General features: G+C 42.3%; 1 protein-coding gene across 1 annotated transcript in view; it reads left to right on the forward strand.

The window, feature by feature from the left end:
* The window catches only part of EFCAB8 (EF-hand calcium binding domain 8), a 59,744-nt gene that overhangs the window by 35,584 nt on the left and 2,923 nt on the right, over window positions 1-21,237 (forward strand). The window contains exons 17-24 of the mRNA XM_013053406.2: window positions 50-120; window positions 849-1,053; window positions 1,930-2,145; window positions 3,233-3,361; window positions 5,049-5,270; window positions 5,804-5,941; window positions 15,794-15,962; window positions 21,024-21,156. Coding sequence (XP_012908860.1) covers window positions 50-120; window positions 849-1,053; window positions 1,930-2,145; window positions 3,233-3,361; window positions 5,049-5,270; window positions 5,804-5,941; window positions 15,794-15,962; window positions 21,024-21,156 — 1,283 coding nt within the window. The remainder of the gene's footprint in view (window positions 1-49; window positions 121-848; window positions 1,054-1,929; window positions 2,146-3,232; window positions 3,362-5,048; window positions 5,271-5,803; window positions 5,942-15,793; window positions 15,963-21,023; window positions 21,157-21,237) is intronic.

Raw genomic sequence — 21,237 nt, forward strand, 5'->3', positions numbered from 1 at the left:
CCACTCTCTCCGAGGCGCCTTAGAGCTCATTTACTTTCCTCTTCCACAGATTAGTGGGATTGTCCACATGAACAGAGCGTTCTACGTGACCGGGTGGAGTAAGAGAATCACTTGTTTCATGTGAGTAGCAAGGGTGTGTGGGAGCTGCTAAGGGCCTCTGACTGTTCTCTCTACTTCAGCTGGGTTTCCCCCTTCCTAGCTCCACTAGTGGTTGGAAGACCAGCCAGAAATTCGTGGTGGGTAATGTCCAGTGCTTCCTCTGCTTATCCACCCATTTGTGCTACGAGCTTGCGATAGGTATAACCAAGAATGATGGTGTCTCCGCCCTCCTAGCGGGAGGCGGATGCTAATCAAAGAACTTCATGTGTAATGATAAAGTCTGTTGAGTGCTGTGAGGAAGAAAAGTAGAGGTTTCTGTGGAGAGGGGATTGAACTCTGATTTAGTCTCAGGGGCGGTCAGGAAAGGCTCACATGAGGATGTTGTGAGTGGAGTGGGATCTACTCAGTGAAAACGCAAAGGGCTTGGGGTAGGAGGAACATTCCAGGCAGAGGGAACAGAATGTGCAAGGCCTCTTCCTTTCCAGAGGGTTTTTCTAGGGCCATGGCTTCCCTTCTTTAATCCTCACTCAGATGTCCGAAGGGGGTAGTTTGTCAGTTGCATTTCTGTAAAGCCCCGAGGACAGGGCCTTGGTAGTAGGTGCTTGGTAAATGAGGTTGGCGGGGCAGAGCTTCAACCTGAGTGCCCTCTTCCGAGTTGCCTCCCGGACTCTCAAGGCCCTGGTGTTTCCCACCCACGTGGAGCAGTAAGGCCGAGCCGTCTGCCCTCCCGCCTCTGGCCCTGTGCGCAGGCCCCACAAGACCAAGCGGGTGCTCACGTGCTACCACTGGCAGAACTTCCACAAGGAGGACGTTCTGAGCATGGCCAAGTACCAGAACCAGTTCCTGGGGACCTCTTCCTACAACGGGGACATCCTCTTCTGGAACGTCAACCTGTTCAAGCCCATTCTCAATTTCAACGCCTCTCTGAGCCCCTTGCCTCTGCTGCCCAAGAAGGTATTGTTGACAGGAGCAACCCCCATCCCCCCCGCCTCTCTCTTGGTGGTGGGTTAGAATCAGCTGGAGTGCCGGGGCTGGGGGTGGGGTAGGAAGCACCCCTGGGAAGGACAGGGCATGTGACAACTTCTTTTGGAGGAGGTTGGGAGCTAGGAAGGTGGGTGCTAGTTTCTAGAATTTTTCTCATTTGACAGACAAGGAAACCGAGGTACAGGGAGGCTAAGCAACTTGCCTGAGGTTGCACAGCCCAGAAGTGATCGGTGCAGACCCAGGTGGTCTGACTGCAGAGCCTGTGGCTCTGGTCCTTTTCCGTCTAGTGGATGACTCTCCCCTGGAAGGCATCTCCCACCTCACTCCTCACCGTTATGTGTTCCCAGTCCAGGCTCACCGGGCTCGTGGGACGGACCTCCGAGACCCACCCCATCTCTGAATTAACATTATCTTTGCAGAAGGAAGCTGGAAGGGGTCTTCGGGATCACCTCACCCAGTCATTTCCTAAACATGTTGGGGAGAGAAGCTCAGAGGCTATTGCAGTGGCTTCTCCTAGGGCAGTTTTTATCTGTTTTATACTCTGGAATTTCCCTTAAGATTAAAACCAACCTCACAAATATTTGGAAAACAATGTCCATTTCATGGATAGGGAAACTGAGTCCCTCACGGGAGCAGCGCCCCGCCTGCAGGAGCTCAGGGCATTCCTGGTTGGCCCCAGGACAGGGTTATGAACTCTGGTTTGATGTTTCTAAGGGTACTCAGTTTCTATGGAGTAAGGCCTGGGGCACCTGGAGGGCCCTTGGGTATTGGCCTCGGGCCAAGGAGGCCCTGCATGTCCCTCTGGGGCACTGCAGTGTCAGCGGGGTGGGTGTCTCCCCGGCACAGGTGCAAGAGGTGGACAACTTCCTGGCCAAGGGCCTCCAGTCCAGCAAGTCCTGCATGGAGCACCAGCAGTGGGCATACAAGCCGCCAGCATACAAGCCCCCAGGCCCCAGAGCCAAGGCCGCAACCAGTACCAACCTGCAGCGGAACCTCATGTCAGCCCCCCCAGTGATGAAGCGCCCCAGAGACAAGCAGCCAGAGAGGCCCATGCCCCCACAGGTGGGAGCAGGAGCTGAGCCCCTGGTGGCTGCCCTCACTCCCCGGCCCCCCAGGGGCCTGTCGTCCATTTGCGTTCTCATGTGAGCCCCTTTTTCCAGAGCACCTTTACATCCATCAGCTCCCCTCCCTGGTTAGATTCACCTGATTCCCCCCCACCCCCACTCTGCTTCCTCCAGTCTGGGCAGGCTCCCTTCCTACAGTCTACAAACTTCGGGCGGGGGGGGGGTGGACCCAGAGGGAAAACAACCCAGAGAACCTAGACACCCAGGCTAGTTCCCTAGGCTACTTTCTCAGTCTTCCAGTGAGTGTAACCTGGCAGAGATGAGCCACTGGGGCTCATATCCTCACCTCCCTAGAGATCAGACTAGTTCCCTGCTCCCCTGAGCCCTCATCTCGGCCCCAGGATTAACCCTTCCAGCCTGGACTGTTGGTCTCATGTTGAGGGGAGGAGGGAGCTGGAGTGGGGGGCTTGGCCTCCTACTTCCTGCAGTGAAGACAATGTCTTGTGTGGGGCCGGGGGGAGCCCAGCAGATGGCTTCAGCAATTGAAGCCTGATTCCTGTACCTGGGAATTGAGGCTTGAAAGAGAAACCCCACCTTGTGCAAACACATGACACTTGTTGGGCACAGGCAATGCAGACTGGGTCCCTCATGGCTGCTCGGACGGGTTCAGGTGTAAGATACACACACTACGCCTTATTACAGAACACTCAGACCACCTCTGGGGTAGCCGGTGGCATCACTGCGTTCTCATCTTCTGGAGCAATGGCTGTACACAACCTAGTCCTCACCTTTGGTCCAGGGTCTCTTCAGGACAAAGTGTGGTGGGGGGAAGTGGTTTCCCCAAAGGCAAACTCAAGTCTCTGTCCTGAGAGCAGAAGCTGCTGGTTTAAAATAGAGACTCCCCAGCGCTGGAATGCCTTTACTGCAGGATCCCTCCAACACCCGCCTGCCCCTTTCACAGGGCTGTGGATTGACAGAGGGGGAGTAGGCAGGTCGTACTTTCGGCATCTGCCTCTGGTCTCTGTTTCCCCACTGGGTAGGGTGACCCTCCCATGATGAGCTGGGGGGCCCATTGTTCTTTCCAGAAACCTGTCCACTCTGGAAGCCCCAAGATGTTAAGAACACCCCACGGCAAACAGTCAATCATCAGAGATGCTCAAAGAGGGGAATTCCAGAAGAAGATACTGCTGCAGTCCAATGCATCGGTGGAGAAGGTGGGCCACGCTCGGGCAGGGTCTGGGCTGTGAGCTGGTGTGAACAATGGGGATGGCCTGGAAAGGACACGGCCCATGAGCCTAGGGGGCCAGCCTGGCTCTCCCCAGTACCTGGAGAGGCGTGGTACAGGTGAAGTTACCACTCAGGATTCTGGCTTCAGGACTACTGAAGGGGGGAAGCTCCTTGGGTGTGCATGGGGTGTTGTTGGGGGGCCCCTTCTGGTTGATGGGCTGGACTGGGAGGTAGGAGAAGCAGCATTGCCAGAATCTACTGTTAAAATGCCCTCTGTGCTCTCGTAGGGTATTTTGTACAACAGGGGAGTAGGGGTTGGGTCATCTCTGTTACTCTCCCTTCCTTTTGCATCTCTCCCCTTTCTGACCCTGGATGCCCTTCACTGTATTGTCACCACTAGACGAGGTGGCTCTCAGGACCCTTCTAGTTTCAATCTGCAAAGATAGGGTAATTCAGAGACTGGGTTCCCTAAGTCCCTACCAGGGGCGCAGTGAATCCACACCGCAGTTGTGTAAGGGTGTGGCAGGACTGGCCCCTTCTCCAGCTCCAGGGCACCAAGGATTTAGGAATTGGGGAACAGCGCCCTGCGGAGCTGGGTCCAGCCTGGAGGTGGGGGAGTCGTGGAGAGCTTCGAGCGTCTCTCCTCCAGGTTCTGAATGTGCTTTCCTCTCTTTTAGAAAAATGGCTTAGGGGCTCCTGTCTGGATCAGTAGGTAGAGCATGTAACTCTTGATCTTGGGTTGTTAGTTCAAGTCCCATGTTGGGTGTAGAGATTACTTTAAAGAAAAAAGCCTTTAAAAAACTTTTAAAAGTCGTCATGCTAGCTGGTTAAAAAAAGGAAAAAGGGAAGTGTGTGTAAAGCAAAATATAAAGGCCCCTTGTGTCTTACTCCCTCCACCCCACCCAGTAGTGGAAGCCACAGGCACTGCTAGAGAATTGGTGGACTGGGTTAGCCTTTATCTTTCTTATTTTTAGATCAGTGGTGTTAAATTATAGCTATGTCCTACCATTTACTTTTTAAAAATTTAACTATATGGCATGGGTATGTTTTCATATCAGTAATTTAGAGAAATCTTATTCTTTTGTTAACTCATCCGATTCTTTGGGATAATTGCATAGCACCCTATAGTTTGGAGGGATCACAAACGATTAAGCCCATCTTCTCTTACTAGACATGCGTTGAACGTCCCTGTACCTGTGCTTCTGGGCGCCTGTTTAAGTTCACTGAAAGGATGGATTCCTAGAAGCAGTTGCCCCAGAGAACCCATCCCTTTCAGCCTCTGAGTCTGACCCAAGTAGATAACTCAAAGCCTGACCTTTGACTATGACCGAAATCATGAGAGGCTGCTTGACCAACTGAGCCTTGAAAGTCTTCTTCAACACACATTCACTGATCATGTACCATGTGTCAGGCACCATTGTAGTTGCCGAGGATAAAACAGTGGAAAAAAACCAAAAGACCCAAACGCCCTGCGCACATGGGGCTCACAGGGCACCAAAGTGTTCCTTGTTACCAGTTAGGCAGCAGTGGAAGATGGTCACCATTCTGGCTGGGCATCTGGGAAACTGGGTGGGGCGGAGTGGGGGTAGAGACTTGCCCAGGCCCCTCAGCTCCACGTGACTGTGGCTGGGGTAATTTCCAGCACCGCTGAGCAGGCCCGCCTGTCTCGCACAGATCATCTTCCTGCAGACCCGGCCTCGGCAGCCCCACATAGCCGCCCTGCTGAGCAGCTGCATCGATGGCCTTATCTATGCCTGGTCCACACATGGGGCTGGCGGCCTGCTGGGGAAGTTCCCTGTGGACTGCCTGAGCGAGGGGGATGTGGTTGTGGGTGCCATGGCCACGGACGAGAAGGACTGGATCCTTGTCACAGGGGACTGCACAGGATACATCAAGGTGAGGAAGGGCTGGCTGGGCAAACTCCAGCCGCCTCTTTGCCGTGTATGGCGCTCACCTAGTCTCTCCTCCCTCTGGGTACTGGTTTCGTTTGTAAAACAGTGGGCAGGAGAAGTCCCCTTCTGCTCTGGTGCACCCAGGAAGTGAGTGAGGACGTGGCTCCAATGGGCCCTCCACGAAGCCTCCCCTAGTGGGTCTCTTCTGTCCCCGCACTGGTCCTTCCTGCCACTCCCTCACCCTCAGCTGTGCAGCTGTCTGTGATCCCCTGTCTTAGGAGCTGATTTCATGCTTTGTGGTGAGACGTGAGGCCAGAGTGGCTTGTCCTGGGGCCCGGCATATCCTCTCTGCATGCCAGCTAAGGGGTCTGGCCTAGAAGATCCCTAGGGTCCCTTCTGACCCTGAGGGTCTGGGTATCTCAAAGGGGCAAGTGCTCACACCTCAGAGGGAAGAGAAGAAGTCTGGGAGGGCTTCACAGGGTAAGTTGGTGTTGGTGTCAAGGGGTGCTGGGCTGCTAACCCACATTTTGTGCCTAGATCTGGGACATCAAGGATTATTGCATGTTCGCTGATAAGTGGTCACCTCAACCCAGCAGAACAAACAAGTTCCAGTTCTTAATTCCTGAACAGGTCCAGGTCAACCTCCCACACCACATCCTCTTGGAGGAGAAGGAGGTAGGAAGATTACTGGGGGAATTTGAACCACACTAATGAGTTGGGGCCATGGTTCTCTTACTGAGATTCTGAGTCTTTCATGTTTCTTGTTCAAGGTAGTCTGGTTGTTGGAGAAAACATTTGTTGGCTAGAAATCACCATTACCCAGTAAAACCCAAGTCTACACACACCAGATATACCCACAGGCACACACAGGCACATGAGCGCACATGCGTGCACATGCGCGCGCGCACACACACACACACGCACACCCCTTCCATGGGCTTTAATCTTTGCAATGAGGGCCCTGGGGTCATGAATTTTTTTTTAAATAATGAAAATACTTGGGGGCAGCTGGCTGGCTCAGTCAGGAGAACATGTAACTCTTGATCTCAGGGTTGTAAGTTTGAGCCCAATATTAGGCACAGAGATTACTTAAAAAATAAAATCTTTAAAAAAATAATGAAAATATCTATGTATTTTCTTGAGTAGGTAATATATTTACATAGTTCAAAAATCACTTGATATTAGCCTAATGACTAATGAAGTTGAGCACCTTTTCCTTAGTTATCGGGAAAATGCATATTAAAACCACCCTGTGATCCCACTACACATCCACCAGAATGACTAAAATGAAATGTTTAGCAATACCAAATGTTGGCAAGGATGTAGGTCAACTAAATTTTCTATTGCACGCAGGAATGTAGATTGGTATAATCACTTTGGGGAACCATTTGGCAGTAATTACTAGAACTGAATATATGTCTACACTATAATCCAGCAATTCCACTCCTAGGTTTATACCCAAGAGAAGCCTATGCTCTAAAAGATAATGAATAAAAACATGGATAGAATTACCATTTGTATTAACTCTACATATGAAATAAACCAAATGTCAATCAACCTAGACTGGAAAAATAAATTGCACTATACACACCGTACAGAATAATATCGGGCATTAGAAATGAATGGTTTTCAACTATTTATGACAAAGTGGGTAATTGTTTGAACAATATAAGTGAAAGAAGTTCGACACTAAGAGAGTATATATATTATAAATATTATAGTTCTATCTATAAAAGTATAAAAACAGACAAAGCAAAGGTATCCTATTATAAGTGATTATCTTTGTGCAGGGCATGGAGTGGCTGGAAGGAGTGATGAAGGGGGCTTTGGAGGCTGCTGTGTTTCATGATTTGGGTCTGGCCATACAGTTGTGGTCAGCTTATAAAAATGGATACAGTGGCACATTTATGACATGTACAATTTTCTATATGTACATTATACATCAACGAAGATTTAAAAACTCAGGGAGTGGTAAAGGTTTATAGTGAGGATTCTTAGTCCTACTCTTGTTCACCCCCAGCCAAAACCAGTTCTTCTTGTTTCACTTTTATTGATTTTTGGTGATTCTTCCAGGATTTATTTATTCAAACACAAAAGTGTAAAGTTCTTTCCTCATTATTTTTATGTGAAGGGTAGCATGCCATACACACTGGTGTTCACCATGCCATACACACTGGTGTTCACCTTGCTTTTTCTTTTTCTTTTTTTTTTTTTTTAGAGATTTTATTTATTTATTTGGCAGAGAAAGACACAGTGAGAGAGGGAACACAAGCAGGGGGAGTGGGAGAGGGAGAAGCAGGCTTTGTGCTGAGCAGGGAGCCTGATATGGGGCTCAAACCCAGGATCCCAGGTTCCTGACTTGAGCCGAAGGCAGATGCTAATGACTGAGCCACCCAGGCACCCGTCACCTTGCTTTTCTTATTCCATTATATATCTTGGAGATCTTGTATATGAATACATTATTCTTTATAGCTGAGCAGTAAGCTATAGGATATATTAATGACATAATTCCCTTTGAAGGGAAATTGAGGTTGTTTTCAATCTTTTGTTCTTAAGCAAAAGTGAATAGTGAATGTTGTTTCATATTTATGAAAAATGTATCTGAAGGTTAAATTCCTGGAAGTGGGATTTCTAGGTCAAGGGGTTGTATGCATTTGCGGTTCTGATAGCCATCTTGCAGTCATAGGTACCTTTTGCATCTCTGCACAAAAATATTAAGTCTAGTCTAGTTTTAGTAAGAAGACAATTTCACTGCATTCAAATCTGTTGAGAATCAGCCACCCATGGGTTCAACAGATGAGGAATCTGTAATGTTAATGCAATCATTATAATAACAACAATAAATGCCATTTTTTAAAAATTTTTTTTTTTTTGACAGAGAACACAAGGGGGAGTGGCAGGCAGAGGGACAGGGAGAAACAGGCTCCCCATGGAGCAAGGACCCTGATATGAGGCTCAATTCCAGGACCCTGGCATCATAACCTGAGCTGAAGGCAGATGCTTAACTGACTGACCCACCCAGGTGCCCCAAGTCTCATTAATTTTTTAGAAAGGATTTTATTTATTTTAGAGAGAAAGAGGATGAGCAGAGAGGAAGGAAAGGGCAGAGGGAGAAGGAGAAGCAAACTTGCCACTAAGTAGGGAGGCCAACACGGGGCTCGATCCCAGGACCCTGGGATCCTGACCTGAGCCACCCAGGTGCCCCAATAAGTATTATTTATTTACTGCTTACCTTGTTTCAAGAATTGTGATAGGTGTTTTTATGCATTCTCTCGTTGATTCTCTATGATAGCTCTGTGAGGGAGATGTTATTTTTAGATGAGGAAGATAAAACTGAAGATCTGGAGGGACCTGTCTTTTAAGCTCACACAACTGCCAATGTTGGATCTGGCAGTAAACCCAAGTCTGTCTAACTCCAGAACTTGTGCTCCTGACCATGTTATAATCATATATTTTAAACAAATTGGGATTATATTGCATGTAACTAGAATTTCCTATATTATCAAACATTCTTAAAGATCAGACTTTCTTATGATTAAGTCATATTTGCTTTATAGAGGTACAATCATTTATTTAACTTATTGTCAGACAGTAGATAGGTTTTTAATTTTTCAGTATTAAAAAAGTGAAAGAAAATGGATAAATTCTTAGATATGAGCTACCAGAGTGGATTAAAAAAGAAATAGGAAATCTAAAGAAATAGAAAACTTGAATATCACAAGTAAGGAGATTGAATTAGCAGTAAAACTCCCCACAAAGAAAAGCCCAGGTACAGATGACTTTACTGGTGAATTCTACTAAATAATTAAAGAGGCATTAATGTCAGTTCTTCAAGAATTCTTGACAAAGAGTTTTCTATGCAGCCAATATTACCTTGATATACTATAAGGACATCCTAAGAAAATACATCTCTTGTGAATATAGATGGAAATATCATCAATAAAATATAATATTGAATCCAGAAACTTATGAAAAGGATTACATATCATGACCAAGTGAGACTTCCCAAGAATGCAAGGTTGGTTTAATATCCAAAATCAATTAATGTAATATACCGTATTACATGAATAAGAACAAAAGGCACATAATCATCTCAATAGATGCAGAAACAGCATTTGAGAAAATCCAACACCCTTTCCTGATAAATATGCCAATCAACAAGGAGTAGAAGGGAACTTCCTCAACCTGATAAAGTCCATCTGCAAAAAGCAGGTACTATCATATTTAATAGTGAAAGATTAAACTTTTTCCTCCTAAGATCAGGAAGAAGATGAGGATGTCTGCTCTTACCACTTTTACTAATGTTGTACCAGAAGAGGAAGTAGGCAAGAAAATGAAATAAAAGGCATCCAGCTTATAATAGCATCAAAAAGAATAAAGTATTTAAGAATGAATTTACAAAAGTAGTGTAAAACTTGTATTATGAAAACTTCAAAACACTGTTGAAAAAAATTGAAGACAACCTAAATAAATGGAAAAAATCTCCCATGTTCATGGATTGAAAAATTTAATCTTATTAATATAACAGTATTTGCCAAATTAATTCAATGTAATCTACCAAAATCCAAGCTTTTTATTTTACAGAAATTGACAAACTGACTCTAAGATGGAGGGTGCCTGGATGGCTCAGTGGGTTAAATCTCTGCCTTTGGCTCAGGTCATGATCTCAGGGTCCTGGGATCAAGCCCCACATTGGGCTCTCTGCTCAACAGGGAGCCTCGTCCCCCACCACCCCGCCTACCTCTCTGCCTACTTGTGATGTCTCTTTTTGTCAAATAAATAAAATCTTTAAAAATGAATGAATGACTCTTCAAAGTGTAGAGATAGAGGGCACATACCTCAATATTATCAAAGCCATCTATGAAAAGCCCACCGCAAATATCATTCTCAATGGAGAAAAACTGAAAGCTTTTCCAAAAGCTAAGGTCAGGAACACGGCAGGGATGTCCATTATCACCACTGCTATTCAACATAGTACTAGAAGTCCTAGCCTCAGCAATCAGACAACAAAAGGAAATTAAAGGCATCCAAATTGGCAAAGAAGAAGTCAAACTATCACTCTTCGCAGATGATATGATACTATATGTGGAAAACCCGAAAGACTCCACTCCAAAACTGCTAGAACTTATGTAGGAATTCAGTAAAGTGTCAGGATATAAAATCAATGCACAGAAATCAGTTGCATTTCTCTACACCACCAACAAGGCAGAAGAAAGAGAAATTAAGGAGTCAATCCCATTTACAATTGCACCCAAAACTATAAGATACCTAGGAATAAACCTAACCAAAGAGGCTAAGAATCTATACTCAGAAAACTATAAAGTACTCATGAAAGAAATTGAGGAAGACACAAAGAAATGGAAAAATGTTCCATGTTCCTGGATTGGAAGAACAAATATTGTGAAAATGTCTATGCTACCTAAAGCAATCTACAGATTTAACACATTCCTATCAAAATACCATCCATTTTTTCAAAGAAATGGAACAAATAACCATAAAATTTATATGGAACCAGAAAAGACCTCGAATAGCCAAAGGAATATTGAAAAAGAAAGCCAAAGTTGGTGGCATCACAATTCCGGACTTCAAGCTCTATTACAAAGCTGTCATAATCAAGATAGCACGGTACTGGTACAAAAACAGACACATAGATCAATGGAACAGAATAAAGAGCCCAGAAATAGACTCTCAACTCTATGGTCAACTAATCTTCAACAAAGCAGGAAATAATGTCCAATGGAAAAAAGACAGCCTCTTCAATAAATGGTGTTGGGAAAATTGAACAGCCACATGCAGAAAAATGAAATTGGACCATTTCCTTACACCACACACAAAAATAGACTCAAAATGGATAAAAGACCTCAATGTGAGAAAGGAATCCATCAAAATCCTTGAGGAGAACACAGGCAGCAACCTCTTCAACCTCAGCTGCAGCAACATCTTCCTAGGAACATTGCCAAAGGCAAGGGAAGCAAGTACAAAAATGAACTATTGGGATTTCATCAAGACCAAAAGCTTTTGCACAGCAAAGGAAACAGTTAACAAAACCAAAAGACAACTGACAGAATGGGAGAAGATATTTGCAAACGACATATCAGATAAAGGGCTAGTGTCCAAAATCTATAATGAACTCAGCAAACTCAACACCCAAAAAACAAATAATCCAATCAAGAAATGGGCAGAAGACATGAACAGACATTTCTGCAAAGAAGACATCCAGATGGCCAACAGACACATGAAAAAGTGTACCACATCACTCGGCATCACGGAAATACAAATCAAAACCACAATGAGATACCACCTCACACCAGTCAGAATGGCTAAAATTAACAAGTCAGGAAATGACAGATGCTGGTGAGGATGTGGAGAAAGGGGAACCCTCCTACACTGCTGGTGGGAATGCAAGTTGGTGCAACCACTCTGGAAAACAGCATGGAGGTTCTTCAAAAAGTTGAAAATAGAGCTACCTTATGACCAAGCAATTGCACTACTGGGTACTTACCCTAAAGATACAAATGTAGTGATCCGAAGGGGCATGTGCACCTGAATGTTTATAGCAGCAGTGTCTACAATAGCCAAACTATGGAAAGAACCTAGATGTCCATCAACAGATGAATGGGTAAAGAAGATGTGGTATATATACACAATGGAATACTATGCAGCCATCAAAAGAACTGAAATCTTGCCATTTGTGACGACGTGGATGGAACTAGAAGGTATCATGCTTAGCGAAATAAGTCAATTGGAGAAAGACAACTATCATATGATCTCCCTGATATGAGGCAGTGGAGATGCAACATGGGGGGTTAAGGGGGTAGGAGAAGAATGAATGAAACAAGATGGGATTGGGAGGGAGACAAACCAGAAGTCTCTTAATCTCACAAAACAAACTGAGAGTGTGGGAGAGGGGGGTGTGGTTATGGACATTGGGGAGGGTATGTGCTATGGTGAGTGCTGTGAAGTATGTAAACCTGGCGATTCACAGACCTGTACCCCTGGGGATAAAAATACATTATATGTTTATAAAAATTTAAAAAAAATTAAAAATGTAAAATTAAAAAAATGAATGAATGAATGAATGAATGAATGAATATGAATTTTTTCAGATGGAAATACAAGTGACCTAGAATAGTTCAAAAATCTTGAGAATGAACAGAGTTGGAAAAGTCACACTTCGCAACTTCAAAACTTACTCTGAAGCTGCAGTGAAAATAGTGTGGTACTAGCATTAGGGTAGACATATATGCCAATGAAATAGAATTAAAAGGGAAAAATAAACTCATAGTCAATTGATTTTTGGCAAAGGTGCCAAAATGATCAAATGGAGGAAAGAATAGTCTTTTTAAACAAATGGTGCTGGGAAGACTGGATATCCACATCAGAAGAATGAACATCTAACAGAGAAGAACATACTTCACAACATACGGAAAAATTAACTTCAGTGGTCATGGACCTAAATGGAAGAGTTAAAATTATAAGACTCTTAGAAGAAAGCATAGAGAGAAATCTGCACGACTCTGGGTTAGACAATATTTCTTAAATATGACACAGAATCACAAGCAACAAAAGGAACAAATAAAGTGAATTTTGTCAAATTTAAAAACTTTCAGCCTGCAAAAGACACCGTTAAGAAAGGGAAAAGGTGGGGCGCCTGGGTGGCTCAGTGGGTTAAAGCCTCTGCCTTCAGCTCGGGTCAAGATCCCAGGGTCCTGGGATCGAGTCCTGCATCAGGTTCTCTGCTCAGCAGGGAGCCTGCTTCCTCCTTTCTCGGCCTGCCTTTCTGCCTACTTGTGATCTCTGTCTGTCAAATAAATAAAATCTTTTTTTTTAAAAAAAAAGAAAGGGAAAAGGTGACATATAGAATAGAAGAAAAATATTTGCAAATCATCTATATTATAAGAAACTAGTATCCAGACTATTCAAAGAATTCCTTCACATTGACAATAAAAAGACAATTAACCCAATTAAAAATGGGCAAAGGATCTACTAGACATTTCTTCAAGGAGATACAAATCACCAATAAGTATATGAAATGATGCTGAGCATCATTAGGAAGTAGGGAAATTCCTATCAAAACAATAATGCGATCCCACTTCCCACTCATTAGGATGGCTGTGGATAAGAAGAGTTGGGTGTAGATAATAATATAGATAATAAAAGATAAATTGGAACTCCCAAACATTGCTGGTAAGAACATAAGGCAATATAGCCACTTTGGAAAACAGTTTAACAGTTTTTCAGAAAGTTAAACGTGGAGTTACCATAGGACCCAGCAATACACCCAAGAGAAATGAAGTCGTTTCTGCACAAAATCTTATATATGGGTGTTTATAGCAGCATTAGTTGTAATAGCCAAGAAGTGAAAACAGCCCACATGTCCACAATGGATGAATGCATAAGGAAAGGAATGAAGTACTGATATACACTAAAATACCACATGACTTGAAAACATGCTAAGTGAAAGAAGCTAGTCACAAAAGACCACATACTGTCTGATTCCACTTACATCAAGTGTGGGACGATGAAATGACCTAAAATTTATCGTAACGGTGGTTGCAAACTCTGTGAATATACTAAAAACCGCCAAAGCAAGCCCTTTAAATGGGTAAATTGTGTGTGAATTATATTTCAATAAGACTGTATTTAAAAGCTATAAAAATGATTGAGCAATTTTTCTTTTTCACAAATCTTTTTGTTGTTCGTAGTTGTTTACCTGCACATCTGGTAGTTTATCTCATGGAAATAGTATCTGAAACAACATAAATCTTTCCAAAGCCTTTACTATGTACTGCAAACTGCACTCCAGAAAGTTTATAGAGTTTTGTACTTCTAATATTTTGCTTTATCCTTGCCAGCAAGAAATATTTATTATTAGTGGTATTCATCTGAGTGAGGGTTCCTTGGGTCGATAGAGTGCCTTGCTTATAGAAGGCATTAAATAAATAAATGTTTGAAGTGAAAAAAACAACTTTTGGCTGATTTTTAGATGTAAATGGTTTCCTTTGATTTTATTTATTTATTATTTAAAAAAAAGATTTTGTTTATTTATTTGACAGAGAGATACAGAGAGAGAGAAAGCACAAGTAGGCAGAGCAGCAGGCAGAGTAAGAGGGAGAAGCAGGCTCTCCACTGAGCAGGGAGCTGGATTTGGGACTTGATCCCAGGACCATGGGATATAAGACTCTTAGAAGAAGAGTCTACCTGAGCCGCCAGCCGCTTAATTGATGAAGATTGATTTAATGAAGATATCTTTGCTTATTAGTGATATTGACATCTTATTTTATTGACCATGCATAGTTTTGTGAATTGTCTCTTCATGTCCTCTGTCCATTCTTCTATTGTGGTAACCATCTTTTGTAAATGATCCATAATCATTTTTTCTATAATAATTTTTAAACTTACTAAAATATTAACTTATTATCTGTCATATATATTGCCAGCATTTCCCCCTGGTTGGTCATTTACCTTTTAATTTTATTTATGACAATTTTAAAATGACAATTTCTGGAGGCTCAAGTCAGTTTTTCTTCCCAATGTGGTATTTCCTATTGTCAATCACTTTCTTAATCAGAGATAAGCTAAATACTCACTCATGTTTTCTTTTAGATATTTTGAAGTCTCATTAAAAAGAATTCTATGGCCCTTTTAGTGTTTCTTTAGTTGTTTTTTTAAATTTCAAAAAAATGTTTATTCAAGTAGGCTCCAGGCCCAACATGGGGCTCAAACTCCCAACCCTAAGATCAAGAGTTGCAAGGTCCGCCAGCTGAACCAGCCAGGCGCTCAGGGGTTTCTTTAGTCATAAGAAACACAACAGTGATTGAAGTTTCTCTTCATAGTTTACCCGGTATTCCATCACTGCTTATGGGTCCTGCTCTCCATTACCACAAATTTTCCTGGCACTCTCACATATAGATATTTTATATAAATGTATGTTGGTTTCTGAGCTTTCTATCATCTCCCATTGTTCTGTTTCAAGTTTTTATGTTGTCACTTAACATATTCAAACATGGTAAAAATATATCCCCCTTCAATATTGTTTTATTTAGGACAGTCTTGGTTATTTTTACTTATTTCCCAGTTAAGTAGAGTTCATTCTTTCATAGTGTAATGTGATCCAACACTCCCTTGCGCACCCTGTTCTATTCCCAGTGCCCCTCTGAATAATTTTAGAAGAAGACTGGGTTCTTGTCCGAGCCTCACCACTTTCTAGCTATGTGGCTGTGGGCTCATTTCTCTCCTCTGTGAAATGGTGAGACTCACACATCCTGTAAGGTTGTTATAATGTTCAAATGGAATGATCTGTAAATGCAGCTGGTAAGCAACATAGTAATATGCAAATGCTTTTTTATGATATTTACCAAAAGGACCAATGAGGCCCAGAGAAGTGCCAGGACTTACCTAAGTTAATGTGGGAACATGTCTAGAACTAGAACCTTGGGACATGGGCCAGGGGACTGTGTCCTAGGATCCTTCCAGAGTGCTCTACTGCCTCCAGTATAAGTAGTTCTCCTGTACTGTCCCCCGTAGGTTGTGGCTGGCCAGACCATTTCCCTGGTTCCCCCCAAGCTTCTGAATGCCTGGAAGGGCCATTTGGATAGTGTGGCCGACATCCTGTATGTGGATAGCTTCCAGCTGGTTGTCAGTGGTGGCCAGGACGGTGACGTCAAGGCTTGGAAACTCTCCGGTGACACCATTGGTATGGGTCCTACTGAAGCTCAGCCATGCCACATGGCCCATCATGGCCCTGTCCCTGTTAGAACCTGAGCTAGCATAAAACTTATATCCTGTGGGGTGGGGTTTCAAACTACAGCAGCTGGCTCTGCCCAGACAGTATCACAGGATGTGAGACTTTCCAGTTGTCCATTCAGCAGTCTGTCCATTCATCCATCAACTGTCCATCCACCCATCAACTGTCCATCCACACACCCACCCACCCACCCCAAATTATTTGCCCGTGTATATTTTTGCAAAGCATATATCTGAGAAGGCACATTCCTTTCTCTTTTTAAAAATAAACTTACTTGTTAAGATATAACATACATAAAGAAAAGCACAAACCAAAAGGGTTCAGCTTGTGAATTTTCAGAAAGTAAATATATACCTATTTAGCTATCACATAAAGAATGCTTTCTTTTTAAAAAAAAATTATTTATTTGACAGACAGAGTTCACAAGTAGGCAGAGAGAGAGAGAGGGGTAAGCAGGCTCCCTGCTGATCAGAAAGCCCGGTGCAGGGCCTGATCACAGGATACTAAGATCATGAACCGAGCCAAAGGTGGAGGACCAACCTACTGAGCCACCCAAGTGCCCTGCATCTTATGCTTCTTAAGCTTTCTACATGCATGGTCTATCTCTCAGCTCTTCTGCACAGCCCCCAGCTTTCATTGTATGGCCACCATATACCCTGCAAAGGCCTGAGGGAAAGAGTCGGTGGGTAGCTGCATACTCGCCCTGTGGCTGAAACATCCTGGGTTATCATCTCTTATGTTGTGCGAGGCTGGCAAAATTTCAAAAGGACTCATCTGGTTTCTCCTCCTCCACAGAGGGCTCATCTTCCTGTCATTACTCTGCCAGGATTGAAAGCAGCTTTGGTCTCTTGTCTCTTACCAAAGGTTTATTCCTTTTAGAATTAGTTTACTTCAGTTTCCTTGCCTTTTCAGCTCTTATATGTGTAAAAACTTTTTGACTATTTTAAATTTATTGCTGCTCTATGATGAAATTCCTCATCTTCTTCTTTATATTCTTGAACATTTTGATAGAAGTTATTTTAAAGTCTGATTAATTCCAGTATATCCTTCACTTCTGGGTCTGTTTCTATTGCCTATCATTGCTGTTGGTTCCAAATATGACAGAGTAACAGGGACTGGATTTACATTCCCACTTTAAATGACTAAAAGCATGAACAAAATACATATATAACAGTTTCCAGGCATTAGACAGCAGGCAGCAAAGAATAATAATTTCTGAGGTATAATTTATAATAAATAAATATACATAGATAATAAATATTATACATAATATAATACAAAGGTAGTATAAATTATATATAACATATACAAATACATTTGTAATATTATAAATTATATATAATATAGTATACATAGATGTAACATAATATATAATATATATAAATATTATGAATATATTTCATGTGTTACAAAAGATAGAAGAAAACAGCATATTAAAGAGAAGCTGGAATATGTAAAAAGACACAAATTGAATTTAAAAATTAAAAATGACAATGTCTGAGATAAAAATACAGTGGATAGGATTAAGAGCAGATTAGATACTACAGAAGAAAAGATTAGTGACTATGAAGACATAGCAATAGAAACCAAAAAAAAAAAAAAAGACTGAGTAAGCTGACATTTTAAGTGTACAACATGATGATTTGGTATATGGGAACATTATGAGATGATTACCACAATCAAGATAATTAATACATCTACACCTCACATAGTTACTTTTTTTTTTTTTGGTGGTGAAAACACTTAATATCTACTCTCTTAGCAAATTTCAAGTGTGCAATATAGTATTGTTAACTGTAGTTACCACGGGGTCAACCTTAACCTCAGCATTTAATTCATCTTATAATTGTATTGCAATTACCCCTTGCCTGCATGACTTTTCATCCTATCTCTGTCCTTATACTTAAATATGCCTCTTTTGGGACACCTGGGTGGCTCAGTTGGTTAAGCAACTGCCTTTGGCTCAGGTCATGATCCTGGAGTCCCGGGATCAAGTCCCACATCAGGCTTCCTGTTCAGCATGGAGTCTGCTTTTCCTGATGACTCTCTTCTTCTCATCCTCTCTCTCTCTCTTTCTCAATAAATAAATAAAATTTTTAAAAAATGTACCTCTTTTGAAGATCATTATATTAAGACCTATTTTTTTCATCCTGACAATATTTGCCTTTTAATTGGATATTTAGTCCATTCAAATAGTAAAGAAATTAGTTATATGGTTTAAGTCTATTGTCTTAATACTTGTTTTCTGTTCTTCACTCCTTTATTATTCCTTTTCTGCCTTCTCTTGGATTAGTCAAGTATTTAAAACGATTATCTTGTTTTATTCCTTTATTAGCTCTTTAATTGTATATTTTTATAATATTCATTATCAGTTACTCTAGAGATTATAATATGCACTCTTGACCTCATACCACTTCTTTTTGTTTTTTCAAGACTTATTTATTTATTTGACAGAGAGAAAAAAGAGAAAGTACAAGCAGGGAGAGCAGGCAGACAGAGAGGCAGAATAGGGAACCCCATGTGGGGCTTGATCCCAGGACCCTGGGATCATGACTTGAGCTGAAGTAGACACTAACCTACTGAGCCACTCAGGCACCCCAAACTGATATCACTTCTTCCGCAAGAATCTTACTTTCTTCCTCCCACTGCTCCTTCTCTCACTCATGCTCTCTCTCTCTCTCAAATAAATAAATAAAATCTTAAAAAAAGTTGGTCCCTTAACCAGCTACCCAGGCATCCCTGCTAGTGATTAGTTCTTTAAGATTTTTCTCATCTGAAAACATCTTTATTTTGCCTTAAAATGTTAAGACTATTTTACTGGGCATAGAATTCTCAGTGGAGTTTTATTTCCTTTCAGTACTTTAAAAAAAGTTTTTTCTATCATCTATGGTTTCTATATTTTCTTTTGAAAAGTCAGTTGTAAGTTGATTCTTTCTTTTTCTTTTTTTGAGAGAGAGAGTATGTGAATTGGGTTGGGTGGAGAGGGGCAGAGAGAGAGGGAGAGAATCTTAAGCAGAATCCATTTAGGCAGACTCCAACATGGGGCTTGATCTCTTGACCTTGAGATCATGACCTGAGCTCAAACAGAATCTGTTGTTTGACCAACTGAGCCACCCAGATGCCCCATAAGTTGATACTTTGAAGGTAATTTTTCTTTTTTCTCTGACTACTTTTGGCTTTCAGCAGTTTGACTATGATGTGCCTAAGTGTGGCTTTATTAGTGTTCATCCTGCTCAGAGTTCACGGATCTTTTTCAACCTGTGGGTTGCTATTTTTAATCAGTTTTAAAAAATTGTTAAATATTATCTCTTCAGCACTTCTTTGCCTATCCTCTCTTCTCCTATTGTGGGGTTCCAGTTACATGTATATTAGAACATTTGACTGTGCCCCATTTATCTCTCATACTCTGTTCTGTTCTCTCTGTTTTTCTTTTTTTGTTTGTTTTATTTTTTTTCAATTTCTGCATTCTAGTTATTTTTTGTATATTTTCTGCTGACCTGCCTTCCAATTCATTAATTCTGTCTTCTGTATGCAGCCTGCTATTAAGTCCATTCAGTTATTTCTTCATTTTGTATGCTTTTTAGTTCTCAAATATACATTTGTTTCTTTCCTATAGAATCCAATTCTTTATAGAAATTCTCCTTCTTTTCCTTCACTTTGTTCATATTTTCTGTTATTTTATTTAAGTATTTACAATCGTTATTTTAAAGTTTTATCTGATAGCTCCAACATCAGAATTATTTGTGGGTCTGATTCTAATGCCTATTTCTTCCTTTTATTATTGATTATACTTTTCCTGTCTTTTTACATGTTATATGCATTAAAAAATCCACCCTTCCAAAACCTCCAAAACAAAAACAACACCTCCCACCACCAAAACCAAAACCAAAACTAAAACCAAATCCAAAATGAAACCCAATACTTTTCTGGACTTTGTATAAAAGCACCACAGAGACTGAAATTGGTATGCTTTTCCTCCAGTGTGTGTGCTAGTTCCTCTCTATAGGGCTGTTCCTCTCACTACAATCAGGAGCCGAATGGGCTGGGTCTGGGCTGCAGCTTTCATTAGACTGTTTGCTTCTGTCTTCCATTGTGAAGTTTGTCTCATGAGTGAAGTCTGTTTGTGTTTGTTAAAGTCTTCTTCTACTAGTGAGACTTTTGTCTCCCAACAACCTCATTCTGTCTAGCCCAACTTCCAGGCCCTCAGCTCCCCCAGGGCTCAGCAAATATCCTGTGGAAGACGCAGCAATGCATGTGGAATTCCACTAGACTTGATCCATCCTGCTCAGAAGCCCGGATGGTTTCTTTTCCTTCCAGAAACTTCCTTTGTTGAAGCAGACCCTGATTCTCCCTCAGCCTATGCCCAGACTCAGAAAATACTCCCAGGGAAGAAGCAGCCTTCAATTTCAGTTCTTCTTGGAAGGACTCTTCCCTTTCTGTACTTTAATTCATCTACTCTTTTTCACTTCTACTGATCTGTGATAACTTCTTAAAATAGGATTTCTGACTATATATATTTTTTAATTTTTAAAAAATTCTGCAGCAGGAGAATGACTTACTACTAGCTATGCACTGCCCCAAAGTGGGACTGATGTTTTTCTGTTCTTACTACCTTCTTTCTCCTCCAGCCCTGTTCCTCCCCAGTTCCACCCCACCTCACATCTGATGGATGCCTGGTCATTCTGTGCCATTGTTACTTGATACATGAACCACGTAAGACCAACTGAGGGTCATGGTCATTGCCATAGTGCTCTTTCCATCTCAGCCTACATGTGGGGCTGGATGCTTTGGCCTATGCTCCAAGTATATTCTAGGGCTAGTGTCTCATTCCTTCAGGTATTTTTTTGAGTAGCCAGCATAATGCCTGGTTGTGGTAAGCACGATGAAGTGCAGGCCAGGGGTAAGGGTTTGCTAGATGACTCTTGAAGGTGGAGGGTAAAGGGCAGAAGGATCAGAGGAGAGGGAGGTAGACTAGTTCTTGTTATTGAGCCACATCTGGTTAAATCACAGGGACGTTTGGCCTGAGTGTTTGGAAAAGGCTGCAGGATATTCAGATGGTTGGTGATCTTGAAGTGAGAAAAAGCTTGGAGGAGGAGGCTGGCTCTGCAGAAGCTGCCCAGAAGGCCTTCCGTCCAGAGCTGGAGTGAGTTATCACAGCCCACCTGGTCCTGCTGGCCCAATGAGGAGGATGCTGGGAGCCTTCCCAGGTCCTGGGCAGCCTCGT

The sequence above is a fragment of the Mustela putorius genome, unplaced genomic scaffold, assembly GCF_011764305.1.
Source record: "Mustela putorius furo isolate JIRA1106 unplaced genomic scaffold, ASM1176430v1.1 tig00000743_pilon_pilon_pilon, whole genome shotgun sequence".
NCBI lineage: Eukaryota > Metazoa > Chordata > Mammalia > Carnivora > Mustelidae > Mustela > Mustela putorius.